The sequence below is a fragment of the Triturus cristatus genome, chromosome 10 (assembly GCF_964204655.1).
Source record: "Triturus cristatus chromosome 10, aTriCri1.1, whole genome shotgun sequence".
NCBI classification, from domain to species: Eukaryota; Metazoa; Chordata; class Amphibia; order Caudata; family Salamandridae; genus Triturus; species Triturus cristatus.
The window spans coordinates 839,072,051-839,092,348 of record NC_140593.1 but is presented as its reverse complement, the minus strand read 5'-3'; the positions used below and the strand labels follow the sequence as shown (position 1 = coordinate 839,092,348).

Sequence of the window (20,298 nt, the reverse complement as noted above, 5' to 3'; positions counted from 1 at the left end):
TTCGGCCAACTCTACATTCTTTAAGGTTAGTTCAATGCAGTCACAATGGCTGCTCGGTGAAGTAAGTCTACGCGCCTTAGTGATATCCTCTCTAATCAGGGAATGGCAACCCCTAACATGTCATATGCAGTGCGTCACCTTGTTAGTTAGGGAGTCTGCACTTTCCCTACCATGACTAGGCGCTACCTTTGGGACATTCACCATGTATATTGTTTGGGCACTATATGTTCTAATAGGGCATTGCTCGCACCTCCAGTCCAGACCCTTTTTTTGAGTGTGGCTTAACATGGAAATGTTATCGCTCTGTATGTTATGTGAGGGATTAAGCACTTTATTCCTATTAGGAGGGGTATTACAATTAGCTCCTCTGGTTAGGCCCCTATTTATGTTGGTGTACAACGATGGTATCACTTTATGATTGGCCATCTCACTATTACAGGGGGCATCCTTAGTCAGACCAGTATTACTTTGTGGGGCAGGCATCGTCACGTGTACTAACGGTTGGTTTGATAAGAGGTAAACCACTGCATCACGAGTTACACTAGCAGGGGCATTAACCTTGCTACGTGACAGAGACCCAACCATGGTTCTCAAACTCTCCAACAACACCCTAATAGACTTAATTTCATCCCGCAGGGTATGCACCTCCTGTATAACATCGTGTAAAGTCGGTTGCTGGTTATTTTCCGCAACCACCCATTTTGTATTAAACATGCCTGCTATGTGTGGGGTAGTAAACTATCATCTAGCTCAGCAACTGTCTCAGCAGCTGTCTCAGCCATTTTCTTACTGGTGGCTACCTTCAAAATTCTGATTTTTTTCTCACGCGGTAAGAACATTGCTGGTACAGCTGAGCCATTATTTGTACTAACCCTCGTTCTATTACCCGTGCCTGTGTGGGGATTAACATCATCATAACTAGGTTTTGATTTTGCCACTAATATTTCCTCGCATTCTTCGACTAGGGTGTTAATTCTATCCATTACACAATTACCGCCAGCATTCTTCATTGTCTTCCTTACTTTTTTCCCTCTGCCAGGTTTACCTGCGTTACCACCATCCCCCTTCTTAACCCACATCCACAGTGCCTGCTCCTCCCTCCATGGATTTCCTTTTGCCCATTGTGAGTCAATTGTTCCAAAAAAAGGCCGTACTAATATCCAGCAAACAGTAGTCAATAATTTCTGCACAAAAGTACGAATGTGACCCAGGAACAACAGTACCTTAATTACCCGATGATTGGTACGCTCAACACCCAGGACCAAAAGGCAGATGAAAGGGGGGTGGCCCTGCGGGCAAAGACGGGCAAGGACTCACCGCCCCCGCAGCCCCAAGGCATGCCACCCCTCAGCCACAGCCAACCCAAGCGCAGCGGAGCACCCCAAGATCGGTAACCCCACCAGGGTGGAGACCGCCGCAAGGATATCTCTCAGGGTCCGCTTTGCTTCAGACGTCCTCTTCCTCCATCCTGAGTCTCCAATAAGCGTGGTCTCAAAGTCACCAAAAAGACAGAAAACAGAGAAGCACTACTGTTAGTGCGGGAGCGGGAACCGGCAATGAGGAAAAGGAGTGGGGATTCAATAACCACCTAGGTTGCACGTTGTGGGGAGGGATAACCGTCACCAAGCAGGTAGCAAAAGAGCAGGTACGAAAAGAGCGTACGCCCGACCGGTCACGCTTTCACAGACTCGGTGTAGTACGGCTCCCCTCTATGAAAGTTGGCACGGATCCTCCCACCCGACACCCGGATCCCCGTAGACGATCACGCACCTGTTGGAGCCACGACCCTCCTGGGCCGTGGCGGGGCGATACGTCCTCCTTGCAGTCACGGTACCCCTTTGGCGGGTGCTCCTCCGGCTCCTTGGTCCTCTGCTCTGGCAACAAACGTCCTCCGGCGTCCTCGGGAACTCCGTCCTCGGGAACTGAATAATTCACGAAGCAGGCTCTTGAAAAGTGTTCAGCTGAATAAACAGACCAGCAAAGAGTTATTGGCTTGGTATCAGAGATAGAACTTTGTCTGCCTCCTTCTTCAGAGAAGAGTTGAGCAGGAGTAATTTCATTTCCAAAACATTTTATTGAAGACTGTAAATCCAGCAAGACAGATGTATGCTTCGCCGATGCCTCCTTAGGTATCCGGCCCGCCCTGGCCCGAGGCAGCCGTGATTCATCCTCCTACTGGTAAGTAGCATTTTCCGTTCGAGGCATATGAGCTGCAGATCACACACTGTGCATAGATTGCTTAGCAGTACTCTTCCTTAGCGGCGACCACCAGTTGTGAGAAAATGCCATCTTTCTTGCATGGTATGCCCCCACTTTTTGCTGAATTGCTGAATGTACTTTGACTGAGTGTGCCCTGGACTCCTGCCAATCAGGTGCCCAGGGCCTATGTTCCTTCCCTAAAAACCTCAAACCCAAATTGGCAAAACCTGGCCACATGTCAACCCCTGGTAAATGATACCCTAGGTACCCAGGGCCTTGTGACCAGGGAAGGCCTCTAAGGGCTGCAGCACATATTGTGCCACCCTTAGAGGCCCTGTACCCTAACACAAACACACTGCCCTTGCAGGCTGAGTGTCTGGGTAGAAGACAAAACAAAGCCATGCCCACAACCTACACTGCCCTGGCATACATCAGCCACCCCTCTAGCTGGGTGCCCTATGCCAGTGGTGTGGGCACAGGAGCATGAGCCCTGTGCCCCTACAGTACCCAGGTCCATTCCTGGGCACTGTAAGAGCAGTGCTGCCATTTAAGAGTACATGGTGCTGAGAGCTTGTCAAACACGAACTCCACAGCACCATAATGGCAACACTGAAGACTGAGAAGTTTGGTATCAAACTTCTCAGCACATTAAACCCGCACTGATGCCAGTGTGGGGTTTATTGTACAAAGCACTACAGAGGGCATCTTAGAGATGCCCCCTGAAACCTAACCTACAATCCACGTCTGGTCTGGGAGGCTGCCACACTGCAGACATGTTGCTGGACCCCTGGTAGAGAGTCCCCGCTCTCCTGGGCCTGCAACAAAGCACATCCTGGGCGAGGTGCTAGTTCTCCTCCCCCAGGATGGACAGGGGGAAGCTTCAAAGGCATACTGCCTCTGTGAGCTTCTCCAGGCCACTTGCTGTACCCAGCAGACTGGCCCCCACCGGTTCTAACCTCCACTCTGGCGGGAAGACTGGCCGGAAACCCCAAATAAGGACAGGGGATGTGCCAGCCTGCCAACCCCACCCCTCAGGTGGGGGAGGCGAGGTGAAGCACATCTCTAGGTGCTCGCCATCTTGAAGATGGGAGGCCCTGCCCAATCAGGACTAGGCTACTGCCCCCCTCCCACAGGAGAGTGGCAGGATAGGGGGTGTACCCACCCCAAGGCAGGGACCCATTGGTCCCTGCCCTTTACCTACCTGTAACGCCCCTAAATCTAGTATTTAGAGGCACCCTGAACCTTCCTTCTCCAGATTCCAGATTCCGAAAAATCAAAGAAGAGCAAGAAGAAAGAAGACCTGCTATGCAGCTGCTAAGAAGAGTAAGACACCAACTGCTTTGGCCCCCAGCCCTACCAGCAGGTCGACCCTCGAACCTGCTCCTGCTACATCCCGGCACATCTTGTGGCCAGCAACCTAACGAACCCCGGAGGACCTGGCTACCTTGTGACTGAGCATCTGGGACTCCCATGAGCAGTGGCTCTGCTCAAAGCAAGTTCTAACCCCTGGCATCAGCCCGGAACCGCAAACCCTGCACACTCTGCGCCCGCCAAGCCTGGCCTGTGCTGTGCTGGGGTGACCAAAGACCCCGAGGACATCCCCCCGGCGACTGTGACCCCGAATCCGGCACCCAAGGACTCACCTCGACGCTCCTGACGACGCCTGCAGCCTCAGAACCAGGTACCCTCCCAACCGCAATCAACAGAGGGTAAGATTTCCCAACATCAAAAGGCACCCCTGCACCCGGCGCCCTGCGGCCCGCCCCCTGTGCCCAACTCCTGGGTACCTACCTATCCTCCAACTACCAAACTTACCTCTCGAAGTGGTGGTGGCACCTGAAGAATCTTCGTCCCCGAGCTTGCAGCCTTTGTTCATACTGGAGCTTTCCCATTGAAATCCACTGAGCGCCCGAAGGCTCAAAAGCACCCTGCACCCAGCCGCCCGAGTGGCCCTAGCAGTGTAACCTCTACTCCTACTTACTTCCCCATTTGCCCTGAGCAAGTGACCAGGAGCCCAGCTCCCACAGCCACGTGGCCTGCTAGTCAGCAGCCACCAACCAAGGCACCCCTGCCTTCCATAGGATAACATTAGGCCTAACTCACTCTGCACACGGCTGCCCCTGTGCCGCTGAGGGTGTAACAACTGTACTTACCTGACCCTGGGAGACCCCCGAGTCTGTGCCCAGAACCTTAACTCTGCCAGTCGTGTACTTACCCAAAAGCCGATAAACCAATTTTCTTCCATAGGGTAACATTGACTGGTTTCTTCTGAAATGTCTTCCAAGTGTGGAGTTTCTAAAACTTAAAATATTCACCTAAAATCAACCGAGTAACGAAAACGAAAATACTCACCTGCTATTAGGAGAGATCCCAGCGCTGGATCTTGGTGCCCAGCACTGACCCTGAAAAGTAATCCCAACCGTACTTACCATTAACCCAATTTTCTTCCGTAGGAAATCATTCACTGTTTTTCTGTGAAATTCCTTCTAAGTGTCGATATTTGCAAACTACAAATATTCTTTAAAAATCGTACCAACTGTGAAAACGTAATTGCTTACCTGTTTTAGATTGAGGTCCCAGTACTGAGCCTAGGAGCCCAGTACTGGATTACAAAAGTAACGAGAACATACTATATCTGTAACTTGAATTTTCTCCCATAGGGAATCATTGACTGTTTTTCTATGAAATTTCTTTTAAGTGTCAACTTTTAAAATAGCAAAATATTGCCTAAAAATCACAACAGTAAGTAAGTCGACTTTAGTCACTTGTTTCCAAGAACTGTCCCAGGACTGAATCTAGGATCCAGTCCTGGAGTTAGAAACGTAATCCTGAAAGTAATCTATTGCAAATAACTTATAACACCCATTGAGATCAATGTACTATTGTGTTTGAAATTGTGTTGCCTATTGCAACAACCTGTAACTATTACCTACAAAAGTCAATTGCATATTGCAAAAGTATATAACTAAAGCATCTCATTCTGAGAAAGTATATTTGAATACCTATTGTTGGTTCTAAAATAAAACAACCATATTTTTTTTATATAAACCATTGGCCTAGAGTTCAGTTCTTGAGTGTGTGAGACCATTTGCTGACTGAGTGTGTACAACAAATGCTTTACACTGTCCTCTAATACTGCCTTACTGCTCGACCAAGCTACCACTTTAGAGAGTAAGGTTATATCTAACCTTAATCTCTGCCAAACCTCTGGGGACTGTGGACTCTGTACACACTGTACCTATTTGGGAACAGTATATACAGAGCCACTTTCTCACACCAGTATCTGTTGCGGTAGTTTGAAAAAGTGTTTTGAGTACAGCTTGGCCCACACTAGCTTGTTGTTTTGCCTGCACATCTACCGAATAGTGTTTTGTGGATGTGTGCGGTGTAGACCATGTAGCTGCTTTGCAGATGTCATCTAAGGGAATGTTCCCTAAGAATGCCAATGAAGCCCCTATCCTGCGGGTAGAGTGGGCTTTAGGGGGAATAGACAGTGTACATTTTGCTTTGTGATAGCAAATTTGCATACATTTGACAATCCACCTTGCAATCCCAGACTTTGGAATGGGATTGCCTTTATGTGGTGGTGAGAAGGATACAAAAAGTTATTTTGTTTTACGAAAAGGTTTTCTATCAATATAGTAATGGAGTGCTCTTTTTACGTCTACAGTATGAAGAGCTCTTTCTGCTACTGTTTGATGTTGTGAGAAGAACACTGGCAACTCAACAGATTGGTTAAGATGGAAGGGAGAGATAACTTTAGGAAGGAATTTGGGATTTGTCCTGAGAACCACTTTGCTATGATGGAGGTGTAAAAATGGTTCTTGAATAGTTAGTGCCTGGAGTTCACTGACTCTTCTAAGAGATGTAATGGCCACAAGGAATGCAACTTTCCATGTAAGAAATTGTAGCTCACATTTATGCAGAGGTTCGAATGGAGGACCCATTAATCTTGTGAGGACGATGTTTAGATTCCACACTGGAGAGGGTGGTACCCTGGGAGGACTTATTCTTTTGAGGCCTTCCATAAATGCTTTAATGGCAGGCACCTTGAACAATGACCGATGTTGTTTATTTTGTAGGTAAGCTGCTATGGCAGCGAGATGTAATGTAATTGATGTGTATGCTAGATTACATCTTTGAAGATGCAGCAGGTAACATATGATGTGTTGAGTGGAGGCATCTAGAGGATTGATGTTGTTGCTGTTACAGTATATAACAAATCTTTTCCACTTGGCTGCATAGCAGGCTCTAGTGGTGGGGTGCCTAGCTTCTTTGATAACGCCCATACAATCATGTGGAAGATTGAGATAACCAAATTCTAGGACTTCAGGACCCAGATCGCCAGGTTGAGCTATGCTGGATCTGGGTGTCTGATCTCTCCATGGTTCCATGTTAAGAGCTGTGGGGAGAGGTGTAGTTTTTGGTGCGGGACTACTGATCGTTCCAGCAATGTAGTGTACCACGGTTGTCTGGCCCATGTTGGAGCAACTAGGATCAGTTTGAGTGACTGTTGTTGCAGCTTGCGCACCACTAATGGAATGAGTGGGAGAGGTGGAAAAGTGTATGCACATCTGCTTGACCAATTTATCCATATCGCATTGCCTTTAGACAATGGGTGTGGACATCTGGCGACGAAGCTTGGGCAATTTGTGTTGGAATGTGTGGCGAAGAGATCTATCTCTGGCTGTCCCAACATTTGGAAAAACGGTTGAAGAACTTGTGGATGTAGTTCCCACTCATGAATCTGTTGTGTCTGACGACTTAACAGATCTACCATGTGATTTTGAATTCCCGGGAGATGTTGGGCTAAAAGGAATATGTTTTGAGCAATAGCCCACCTCCATATGCTCTGTGCTAGTTGAGAGAGTTACAGAGTGCGTTCCCCTCTGTTTTTGTAAATAGTACATTGCTGTAATATTGTCCATTCGGACTAAGACAGCTTTGCCCGATATCTGTTTCTGGAATTATTTTAATGCCAGAAAGATTGCTAGTAACTCCAAATGGTTGATGTGGAGTAGCCTTTGCTGAGGTGTCCATGTGCCCTGTATGGTGTGATGAAGTAGATTAGCTCCCCAGCCGGTGAGCGATGCGTCTGCTGTTAGCACAATCTGTGGAACCGGCTCTAGGAACGGTCGCCCTTTGGAAAGGTTTTGGGTGTTCCACCACTGCAGAGAGCGATGTGTGCGGCCGTCCACCAACACCTGATCTGTTAGCTGACCTTGAGTCTGGTTCCACTGACGTGCTAAGCATTCCGGTAAGGGGCGCATCAGGAGTCTTGCATGAGGTACTATGAATATGCAAGAGGCCATCATTCCTATTAGTTGCATGAACACTTGAGCTGGAAGTGAGGGTTGCGGCTGGAATCTTGTTATAAGGGCTTGCATGCTTGCTATTCTGGCTGGACTGGGATATGCAAGGCTTTTTGAGGTGTTTATTGTGGCACCTAGATATTGTTGGATGTGGGACGGTTGGAGGTGAGACTTGGTGAGGTTTATGGTAAACCCTAAGTTGTGAAGTAGTTGGATTGTAGTATGTGTGTGTGATTTACACACTGGGTATGTGAATTGGCTTTTATGAGCCAGTCGTCCAAATATGGGAAGGCGTGAATTTGTTGTCTTCTTCAGTGGACTGCTACCACTGCCAGACATTTTGTGAAGATTCTGGGTGCTGTGGTGAGCCCGAATGGGAGAACCTTGAACTGGTAATGCTGACCGTCCACTACAAACCAAAGATATTTCCAGTGAGCAGGGTGAATGGGAATGTGGAAGTAGGGGTCCTTTTGATCTGAGGTGGCAAGGAAGTCGCCCTGGTTGAGGAGAGAGAGGACCTGTTGAAGAGTGATCATATGAAAATGGTCTGATTGTATGTAGAGGTTTAATGGTCTGAGGTCCAAAATGGGTCTCAGGGTTCCGTCCTTCTTTGGAATGAGAAAGTACAGGGTGTAAACCCCTGTGTTTTGGTGATGAAGGGGAACTGGTTCTATTGCATGTTTTTCTAGGAGGGAAAGCACCTCTTGTTTTAGAAGCGTTAAGTGGTCTGTTGACATAGGACGCTGCTTGGGTGGTATGTTTGGGGGAGTTGAAGTGAGCTCAAGGCAATAACCTGACTGGATGATTTGTCTCACCCACCTGTCCGTGGTAATGTTGTTCCAGACAGGTAGGAACTGTATCAATCCTCCCCCTACCGGAGTACAGTGGTCCGGGGGGAGTGGGGGGGGGGGGAGTCATTGTTTAGGTGTGGAGGCAGTGAGAGTATTGGTCGTTTTGCCTCTACCCTTGTTGTTATTGCCCCTGTAGCCTCCTCTGTAATAGCCTCTGGTAGAGGAGGTCTGGGTGGGACTCTTGTAGGAAGTGGAGGGGTTATCAGTGATAAAACCTCTAGAGGCACCCCTATAAGAGGAGCGACGAAATGAACTTTTGGGAGCTTGTGATTGCAGAGCTCCCATTGACTTGGCAGTGTCAGTATCCTTTTTCATCTTTTCCAAAGATGAGTCTACAGTGGGCCCAAATATGTGTTCCTGGTCAAACGGTTGGTTTAACATATTAGTTTAAACCGCGGGTTTGAAGCCCGAAATGCGTAGCCACACATGTCTGCGTAAAAGAACACTGGTATTAATAGCCCGGGATGCTGTGTCTGCAGCATCCAGAGCACAACTAATGGAGGTATTAGTTACGAGTTTGCCTTCCTGGATGAGATAATTGGCTCATGTTTTAAATTGATCTGGAAGGTGTTGTAGCAGGGTCTCTAGCTCGTCGTAGTGTGCCCTATCATACCTAGCCAGCAAAGCCCGTGTGTTGGCAATTCTCCATATGTTGGCTGCTTGGGACACTGTTCTTTCACCAGATGCGTCCAACAGTTTTGACTCCTTATCAGGAGGTGGCGCATCGCCTGTGGTTTGGGAGTTAGCTCTTTTCCTGGCGTTGGAGACCACTAAGGAATCCAAGGGTACTTCCCCTTTAATATAAACAGGGTCAGCTGGGGCAGACTTCTTTTCTACCCTGGGGTTAATGACTCTGGCCCTTACAGGATACTTAAACACTTCAGGAGTGTGTTTGATTACCCCTTTTAGCATTGGGAGAATGGAAGTGGACCTTTGAGATGGTGCAAAAGTGTCCATGAGGAAATCTTCCTCTACAGGGTCTGTGTGCAAGTTCACACCGTGGTATTCTGCTGCTCTGTGTATGAGCTGTGTGAATCCTATAGAATCCTCTGGAGGAGATGGTCTAAGATAGATAGATTTCATCCTGTGGTGTGTCAGGAACATCTGGTGTGCCAAAATCGTCCCATGGGTCCTTTGGGGAACTAGGAGGACTAGGTTCCCCTAAAGGTAGATCATCCCCTTCCCCTTCAGAGGTGTCGTCATCATCCTGAGGTGGAGGATATGGTGAGGGCACTGGAGATGGGGTAGGAGAGTGGTGTGGAGGAGGAGGTGTAGAAGGAATCCTTAAAGGAGAAGTTGTAATGTCTCTCTTCTTTCAAGGGCGTGGAGCTGGTACAGGTTTGTCCATTTTCCTTTTATTGGAAGGACTAAGTATAAGTTGACCTGTCTTGGGGTCTTTTTGGAGAGTCTTTTGGGTTGGATCAGGTCGAAAAAGCTCCTCCCCTGGAGCGTGTTATTTCGGTGTCGATTTTTTCGGGTCCGATTGTTTGTGTGGCACAAGTTTTGGAGTTGTTTTATGCTCTTTAGGTCTGGAATCTGGAGTTTTCCTGGGTTCCGGTGGGGTTTTCCGAACCGGTTGTTTCTTCGGTTCCGATGGTTTTTTCGGATCAGAAGGTTGAGCGCCAGTGTTCTTCGAAACTGGTTGTTTGCTCGGTTCCAAGGTTTTTCTTGGGATCCGAAGGCTGAACGCCTGTGGGCTTTGGAACCGGTTATTTACTTGGCTGTGACGATTTTTTCGGACCTGGGATGTCCGTACCAGTGGATTTCGGTGCCGAAGGCGCCGATGTGGAACCAGGCGTCGGTGCGGAGGAAGGCAGTGGTTTTTTCTTTGGTGCCGGGGATGGGGTTTTGGCACCAATGGTAGGCTGGCTCGATCCAGAGTGGCCTGAAGGCTTGTGTATCGACTTCTTTGCCAAGCCCGAAGGCTGGGCATGGGAAGTTTTGTCCCAGTGTGCACCTAGGCCCGAAGGTGAAGGTGTGACCGAAGCCTTTTTGGAAATGGGTTGGGGGAAGGGGTCGACGTCCGCACTTACGACCCGCTGCCCTGGAGTGATGTCTTCGATGTCTTAGTCGTCGGCTTCGGAGGCACTAATGTTGCTCTCTTGGATCTGTTCCTGCTCTGGTGCGTTGATGCCTTCCTGAAAGATATTGTCCGGTATCTATGTCGATGATCAAGGCATGGTTCTTCAAGCTCAACGATCTAGAATTTTTTTCTTGGAGCGGAAAGAGGCACAAGCTGGACAGTCTTTGGCCTCATGCTCGGGTGAAAGGCAGAGGTTACACACCTCGTGAAGATCGGCATGTGGAAACTTGGATCCACATTTAGGAAACTTTTTGAAATGAGTCCTTTCCATAAGCCAAAGGCCTAATGGCGCAGGTGGACCCGAAGGCCTGCATCGACGACCGGAATCGAAGAATTCAAGTTTGAAGAGATGCGCGTCGAATGTGAACGCGATCGAAACAATACCGAAGAATGGGTGAAGGATTGCGCGTCGAAAAGAAGAATAGTAACGACACCGAACTGGAGCGTGATGAACATATCCGAGCCCGATCGCGGAAAAAAACAATCTGACGATGGAGTCGATGCCCATGTGCACTATTGTCCAAAGGAGGTGTCACCTATCTCGTGACTTCCAAAGACTTCTTCCAAGACAACAACAAAGTGCAAACATCCGGGCCCAACACCAGAGGGCGATCTATGCACAGTGTGTGATCTGCAGCGCATATGCCTCGAACATAATATTCTTCCACCAAGTATAGTTTTACTTTTTGGTGATTTTCATCAATGGCAGTGGTGTCAACCGGTGGGGAGGTCTTAACAAGGTAGGGCACAAGGTTGTGGTGGTCGAATGGATCTATGTGGTTATCTTCCAAAGGGTCATCTCCATCCATGGGTCCGATAGTATCATGGCATGGATCTAGAAGTTCATAATGCTTTCAAAGTCCATTTCAGAGTGGCCCAAAAAGAAAGAGGACTGTGATGAACGAAGACACTACGGTGTGCGAGGCAGAGGTGGAACTCATGGTTTGTGAGGTTGAGAAGGTGTTAGTCATGGTTTGCGAGACAAAGAGGTTGGAGGTCAGGGTGGTGGCCTGATGGCTTTCTACGACCGTTATGGGAGATCTGTTGAAATCTGCTCCTCAAATGTAAGTCTTCTCTTCTTTGGCAATTCAAGTGTATGAGGCTGATCTTGTTGGGGTTCCCAATCTAACAGTTTCCCTGTTGAGGGGTGGATGAAGACCGAGCGCTGCCTGACATCATGGACTTCAGGAAGTGAGGGCACCTCACACCAGTCAGATTTGGGCAAAGAGTGTGCGGTTAGTTTTGAAATGGGCTTCAAAGCAGATTTTGTCTCTAAGATGGTTTTTCAGAGACATTGGCTTGAACCAACATTGGTGGGTGCCAAGGCTCAGTGCCCTTAGCCAGAGGTTTACCTGGAGCCAAAAGTGTCTTTTGGGGGTGAAGAGAACTGGAAGCCTGGAGCCAGACTTTAGGGTCGCTGCCTCTTGCAATTCACCACAGGGTTCAATGGAAGTATCCCTTGGAAGTGGCATTCGACTTTGATGTGAAGACGCTTACGAGGTGGGTCCCCAGAGGGCCTGCCAGATGAAGGCTATTTGTGGTTTTTGTTCTCAGGCCTTCGTTTGAGTGAAGTGAATATTCTTCCTATTCCGGTCTCCGAAGATTTTGAGGACAGCACCTCTGTGCTCTGCTCCTACTGAACCAGCTGCGTGCCTGAAGACCCTAGCTCTTCTCGCTTGGCCCCGAAGATGTTTTCGGGCTGAATAAGTCTGGTGTTTCAGGGGAACCCTTGGGCTACATGTTGTGGTATACCCAATATCTTTGATGTTGACGCCTGATGGTTTTCTTGCACTTGAACACTTTTCCCGCTGAGTAAGTGGACTCCTCGTGCCCTGGGTACAAGCAGAAGGTGCACATGTAAAGTTGGTAAGGCCAGGGAAATGTTGAATTACATTTGAGGCAAAACTAGGAATGTGTGGTTTCCATAACACACTCCACTAACAGTCATATTTGATAAACACTGGTTTTCCTCACAAAAGTGGCCTCAACACTGCTCAATGGGGAGTCCAATCACTGCGGGTGCACCAGTATTGTCTTTTTCCATAGCTTTAACCTAAACATCAACGTCTTGCAGTGAAAGTCTCGTCAAAGAAATCCAGCGGGCCTGGAGCTGACCCTGGAACGGCTAAACCCAATGGAGGGGGAAAATAAAACATAATATGAGGTGGTCTTTGTAACGGTGCAAGATGGGCTAAGGGAGGGGTCTGGTCACTAGACATCTTGTGACCGAAAAATTCTTATAATGAAAACCAGTTCCAAAAGTCCAGGCCCAACTCTAAGAGACGGGAGTGTGTAGAGCATGTTACAAACATAGTTTACTTCATTACACAAAATGATTATAATCTGAGACTACAGGAATGGCAAATAGAAGTCAAAAACGGTGTTTAAAACTCATCAGCTTCGGCTGTAAGAACAGTGTGTACTTGACAATGTGCACCAACGCCAATACAATGTAATCACTTTGCATTCTTCAGATATCCCTTAGGATAGTTTTTAGCAAAGTATGCATTCAATAAAGAATAATTAAATGAAATTAGTTCAATTTTGTTGTGGCTGAAATGCTAATTGTACCAGTCTTAAAAAAATCACACTATCTTTCTGATGAAGAAAGCTATAATATGCAGACATTTCACATTGTCCCAGTTCATACACAAGATATTGTTTTCACTAAAACATGTAGCAGACATTATCCTACTTTATATTAAGAAGCACTTTAAATTCAAGGTTTACACACCTGCTTTGATATTTATTTCTGCATGGGAAAAAAACCAAGATGGCATGGATTATTCATATCCATTATTACATTAACACTGCTTTACTTCACACAAATTAAAATGGATTTGAAGGTTTTTCTTTGTATAAATCTAAGAGTGGGCATTGAAAGTGGCATCAGTTCTGATCGCATTCTCAATTGTGGTATCAAATTGACATTCTTTGAATGAGGCCAAACTGTACCAAACCATTAAGATACTTTCTGATGCAATATGTCTTTATACCATTTGTATTACAATTTCTAACAAGCATAGTGTATATAATCATTCACCTGCTGGAACAGAAAAACATCAAATAGAGAGGGAGATGGATTAGGAATGTTTCTCTGTAGAAAGTAATAATGAGTACTCAACACCTCATTCACTTGCAACCTGTTCCCAGTACTCCTTAATACATTCACCATTCTGAAAAAGATATCATGGCTTATAAGTCTTATTGAGGATAAAACAAACATGAATGAAAAAACCTAAATCAGTTAATGCTTATTTTTTGGTCATTTGACATCTCACCTGGATTTCATCCCAGGTTTAACTTCCACAGTTTTATCTGAACTGGCCACCACCCTGACAAAAACCTCCCCGGCTTCAGGATGATTCTGTCTTCGCAAGAATTTGTTTACTCTCTCCTCTAGATGATTTCCTAAGCGAGTGGTCTGTAGTCCTGGAGAGAAAAGAAACACAGTGACGAACTTAGAAAGGCACAATAAAAAAGTAAATGCTTCAAGATACAATGATGATCTAAAGTTTTGACTGGTTAATTAAATTGATTTTTTTCCACTAGAAAAGGTGAACAGGAGTACCCAATAGTGGTAAGTAAGAAAAAGGTAGGTACAAGACTAATGCTTCAATTTTCTTCCAGATTTTTCAGTTTAACTTGTTCTCACAGTTTCAAGGAGAATGTACTGCATAGGATACATAAACTGGCTATTCAGAAAAGAGATAAAATACTTGAGTGAGGCATCAATCATGTTCTTTACTCAAGAGAAAGCAAAGGATGATTCTATTGGCTCTCACAGGATAAAGGTGTTAAATCCAAAGTCCTCTTGAACACACAGAAGGCCTTGAGGGTCAAAAAATCAGGGCCACTGTAAAAATAACCTGCACATTTTGTGAATAATTGGACTCTGCCATCGAGCAAAGTAGATTTCATCAACCAACAAGCCTTCAAACAGCTCAAATATGAAGGTAAACATTTTGCAGTCCAGGGACCAAGGCACTGGATGCACTGAACTCAATTGCGCAATAGAACTCAAACACATGAGCTTCAGAAAAAAAAAGCTTTTTCAGATCACCTAAACTTGTGATTAAAAAATGTTGGCTTAGCGCTCACTCTTCACTGATTAAAAAAATGTTGGATTAGCACTCCTTCACTGAATGGACTAGATAATAGGCAGCGATTTACACACATCTAAATACTGCACAGTTGTGGTCCTAATTTGTGATACTGTACAGAACATACCACAACTGGAAAAACACTATACTTTACTAGTTCAGCAGCATGTACAGTTTAAAGTACCGGTATATTGAAAAAGAAATAAGGCAAGTTTTGACTAGTTAACTGGAAGTCAGTTTTTGCACAATCTGACTGTCTTATAAATTATTGAAATTGGATGTTAATCCTCAACAGCAGTTTGAATACACAGAACATTGATTTGATTAAAAAAAAACCTTTTCAAAAAGCCCAAGTCAACAGTTGTGTTTTGGTTTTATGTATAGGTCACAGCCATGACTCCATGCTCCAAGGTCAGACGCAAGCATCAATCCTTTACAGAAGCTAAGCACTGCAGGAAAATGGTAAGAAGATCACAAACGTACAGAGATAACATTTTTTAAGGTAACACATATATGAAAGCCATATGAAAAATAATTTTCTCTCTAGAAAAGGCAGACATTAAGACTCAAAACCTAGTGCTACCAACAGCCTGACAATCTAGACGCAAGGCTAAATAAGAAAAACTTAATCTAGGAATGTAAACCCCACAACAACGCTGGCATGAGGCAAGGAAATGCTGGAACTGGAAATATCATGAATACAAATGTAGGCTACAATTAAAGACACAGTCAGGGTCCTGGAAACTTAATTAATTAATTTAAGCTCAATTAATTACGCCAAAGAAGGTGTACCCCTCTCACTGGCCAAGTCTTGGATGACTTAAGTTGACTGGTTCAAAGTTCAATATCTAAAGCACAAGGGCGCCTTCAATGTGCTGAGGATTAGTCATACGAATCTGGATGAATAAGAGTGCACGTAAAACCCCAATAGAATTCCTTTATATCAATCATAGCATTAGTAAAGCGCACTACTTACCCGTGAGGGTCTCAAGGCGCGGGGGGGGGCTGCTACTGTTCGAAGAGCCAGGTCTTGAGAAGTCTACTGAAGGTCAGAAGGTCTTCGGTCTGCCGTAGGCGGATGGGGAGGGTGTTCCGTGTCTTGGAGGCGAGGTGGGAGAATAATCTGCTGCCGGCGGTCACTTTTCGGATGCGGGGGACGAGGGCACGGTCTGCGGAGCGGAGCTGGCGGGTAGGGGTGTAGAGGCTGAGTCGGCTATTGAGGTATGTCTTCCAAAACAATGCACCACTCTGGACCCTTGTCCTAAAGATAGCATACAATGTCATCTGGAAGCTTGAGAAAGTCCCATCTTCATGGAGAACAGCCATTATTGTCCAAATTCACAAAAAAGGTCCTCGAAGTGATTCTCAAATTATCGCCCAATTTCCTTGCTCCATGTATTAAAATTTATGGCAAATTCCTCCTTAACCGAATCCAGGACTGGCCTAAAGACAAAGATCTTATCCCACTTCCAAGTTGGCTTCAGGGAGGGACAAGGCACCACTCGCCAAGCAATGAGATTATATTTCATACATTTCAAATATGGACAACTCTTTGTTGGTTTGATCTGAAGTTTTAAGGATTACCAGACAAACTCCTTACCGGGCTATTAGAAAAACACAGCAGTGATATGACCCAAGAGGGGCATTCATATCCGATTTTGAATACAAAACTGGAGTTAGGCAAGAGTATGTACTTACAATCATCTTGTTCAACTTATTTTTAAGGGATGTGGACAAAGGGCAATTGGCTCTGAACTTGGATGCGCCAGTGATGGTTGGAGAAAAAATTACCTCTACTAGTATTCGCGGATGGGCTGTATTATTCAGACAAACTGAGCAGACAAAGCATTGCTATTATAAGGGTTGGAAAATGATTGTGCCTCTTCAAAGCGCACTATCAACAAATAACTCTTATGTTGGTTAACAAGTAAAAATTGGAAGCCAACATTTCAAAATCAAAGAGCAACTCTAGACTGTTTATTTGATTATCTATGAAAAGTGAGCCTATTATGAGCTGGTATACAGGAGCGGTTGTATGCATTTACAATAAATGCAGGACAGAATGATGGAGCCTGCCCTCCAAGCGTATAAAACTGAAGCCCTGGATGCTGGTTCATAAGTACCCAAGTTCTGGAAGGTCCTAGGGATACAAAAAAAAATTTGATAACTTTTTCCTTGTGCCTACATATCGCTGAAGCTTTGATTGCCTTAAAACCTGTCCTGCATTGAGTCAGACTGTGGACCAACCAAAAGCTTGAACTACATCGAAAAGCACTCCAAGATGTATGGGACAGTAAAGATCCCCCAGAATGGCCCCAGCTCAACCATATTTCCCAAATGCTAATTGAAACAGGATGTGTCGCATACTGGGAAAATTCTGAGTTAATGAATAGAATAAGCCCTGTAACAATAAAAATATATTGGGAGCAGATCCTGGTCAAGTGTAACATAAAAGGAGGCATGAAGTTAACAGTTCCTAAGCCTGAAACTCCTAGGAAATGTATATGGACTGCATATTCCCGCAGGCAAAAAGAACATTGCACAATAACTTAAGACTGGTAGTATTCTTGGTCTTGGCTTATGCAAAAAACATGGACCAATGCCAAGACTTGCTTAGGACTTTGTAACTATGCGACAGGAGGTGAGGAAATTGTGCTGTACTTGATGCTTCTATGTGACAAATCTTCACAGGCAAGGAAGAAGCTTCTTCGTCCACTTGTTAAGACGCATAAAATCATGGCTGTAGAGAGCAATGACTATGCTATCGGACAGACTCAGAAGCTTGCTTTATGGAGCAGCCCATAATTTCGCTGGTTTACTCACAGGCGTACAAACCTCTGCGACTAAAGAACAAGTTACTTACCTTCGGTAACGATGTATCTGAAAGAAACACGTTAGTTAGATTCCTCACCTTAGAATATGCCCAGGCGTCAGACTGGATCCGGAAGATTTTTCGTCAGCTGATACAACTATTGTATTACAAATCCATAACTACAATTATACTTTATAACAATCTGCTCAATCTGCCGGCAAGACAGCCAGAACTTTAAATTAAAACCTTATTTTGTTTTGAAGTTGAAATCTGATAGAAGAACATTCTCCACGGGACTAATGAGGCTAGCCAAGCAGATATAACCCTGAACACATTAAAGAACAAGTTACTTACCTTCGGTAGCGATATATCTGTAAGAAACATTAGTTAGTTAGATTCCTTACCTTAGAATATCCCCAGGCGTCAGGCTGGATCCGGAAAGATTTTTCGTCACCAATACCCTTGCGCGTCGCTAGGCGTCATCTGCGGCTTCGTGTCCATCGTCGTGATCGCTGGGATGACATCGGAGTACTTAGATGCCGCCCTCGTGCGCTGATGTCAGTTCTTGTACACAGCTTTCCGCGCCAGGAACGCAGAGCCATGCAAGAAACCGACACTGGTGTCATGAATCTAGGGCCCTGAAAGGGATGACCTTAACCCTAGATATCAGTTCGCAGAACGGGGAGGATTGGTGGGGCGGTAAGGAATCTAACTAACTAATGTTTCTTGCGGCTATATCGTTACCGAAGGTAAGTAACTTGTTCATCTGAAAGAAACGCGTTAGTTAGATTCCTTACCTTAGAATAGATACCCCAGCAATACCAACCCCAGTGGTGGGTCTGCGAACCAAGATCACACCAGGAATTCCTGGAGAACGGAACGGCCAAAGAAGCAGTCTCTCCGGACTTGGCTTTCCAGGCAGTAATGCTTAGCAAACGTGTGCAGCGAGGCCCAAGTTGCTGCCTGACAAATGTCCCGCAGAGGGACTCCACGTCCCAGGGCAGTAGTAGCCGCTGTGGCCCGAGTGGAATGGGCCCTCAGCCCCACAGGAGGTTCCTTCTTAGCCAAGGAATAACAGGCCTTAATGCATAAAACGACCCACCGAGAGATGATCCGCTTGTGCACTGCCCGCCCCTTCTTAGCGCCCACGTAGCCAACGAAGAGTTGGTCGTCCACCCGGAACTGTTTCGCGCGGTCCAGATAGAAGGAGAGCGCACGTTTTGGGTCCAGACGGTGGAGCGCCTCTTCCTCTTTCGAGGGATGCGGAGGCGGAAAGAAGGTGGGCAATGTAACAGACTGGCCCATGTGAAAGGCAGTAACCACCTTAGGGAGAAAGGAAGGACGAGTCCGGAGAACAACCTTGTCCGGATAGACAGAGAGGAAAGGAGGGTTAGAAGAAAGAGCCTGGAGCACACTCACTCCTCTGGCAGAGGTGATGGCAAAGAGGAAAGCAGTCTTAAGAGTCAGAAGACGAAGAGGACAATTCTGAAGTGGCTCAAAAGGAGTGCACATCAGATAGGTTAACACCAGGTTCAAGTCCCACTGAGGCATTACGAAAGGGACAAGAGGAAACATGTGAGTAATGCCTTTAAAGAATCTAGCAACAACAGGGGACTTGAAAAGAGAAGGCTGATCAGGAAGCCGTAAGAAGGCCAGAAACTGCTGAAAGATATACTCTTGAGGGTGCCCAGAGCAGAGCCCTGCTGGGCCAGGGAAAGAAGATAGGAGAACTTCAGAAAGAGGGGCGGAAAGGGGATCCACAGCCTTTGCTGTGCACCATGCCACAAATTTGTTCCACCTGCAGGTGTATACCGTTTTAGTGGAGGGACGTCTGGCTGCCAGAATGACATCACAGACTTCAGGAGGCAAGACAAATGGCATCAACTGTCGCCGCTCAATCTCCACGCATGGAGGTGGAGGCTGGACAGGTTGGGGTGGAGGACCGTCTCCTGCTGCTGCGACAGAAGGTCATCCTGAAGAGGCAGTTGAATCGACGGATCGATTGACAGACTGAGTAGCTCAGGATACCAGTATCATCGTGCCCAATCCGGATCCACAAGGATGACTTGGGCCCGGTCGCGCCTGATCTTCTTCAGCACTCTGGGCAGAAGTGGTATAGGCGGAAAGGCGTACAACAGATCGCAACTCCACTCGCGACGAAAAGCGTCTCCGAGCGAGTGCCGCCTTGGAAATTCCAATGCGCAGATCTGATGACATTGCGCGTACTCTTCGGTGGCGAATAGATCTAACCAAGGCTCTCCCCACTGCCGAAAGAGGCCTAACGTCACGTCCGAGTTCAGACGCCATTCGTGATCCATCAATCACCGGCGGCTGAGTTCGTCCGCCCTGGCGTTCAGGAGGGACGCATCTGTCACCACTACATGCTCCGGTAGGGGTAGGGAGAGGGATCTGCCACTGACCCAATCGCGGTCCGTGAGCCACCACTTCAACTGTCTTGCAGTGCCCTCCGAGATCAGGACGTGGTCGGACAGAATGCCCCGATTAGAGCCCACTGGAACTTCAGGTCCCACTGCAGAGCCTCATCCGCCACCTGGCGCGATGTACCAGCAGGATGCAGGAGGCCATTAGACCCAGCAGCCGCAGCACCATCCTGACCGAAACTCGGGATAAAGGCTGAAAGATCAGAATCAGAGCCTGAATATCCTGAACCCGCTGTTCTGGAGGATAGACCCCTAACAGCGCAGAGTCCAGAACTGCTCCAATGAAAAGAAGCTTCTGGGAGGGACTCAGATGCGACTTCGGCACGTTGATGGAGAACCACAGCAAATGCAGGAGGTCGGCCGTAGTCTGGAGGTGGAAGACGACTGCCTGGGACGAGCCCGCCTTCAACAACCAGTCGTCGAGATAGAGGAAGACTGGAACCCCTAATCTGCGCAGATGAGCTGCGACCAAGGCCATCAGTTTCGTGAACACCCGA

The 20,298-nt window shown here is 46.7% G+C and overlaps 1 protein-coding gene across 2 annotated transcripts in view; it reads right to left on the bottom strand.

Annotated features, from left to right (window-relative positions):
* CREBBP (CREB binding lysine acetyltransferase) overlaps positions 1-20,298 on the bottom strand; it is a 1,382,831-nt gene that overhangs the window by 233,162 nt on the left and 1,129,371 nt on the right. For both annotated transcript variants that reach the window (XM_085628465.1, XM_085628466.1), the window contains one exon: positions 13,727-13,877. In XM_085628465.1, the coding sequence (XP_085484591.1) occupies positions 13,727-13,877 (151 nt within the window). The remainder of the gene's footprint in view (positions 1-13,726; positions 13,878-20,298) is intronic.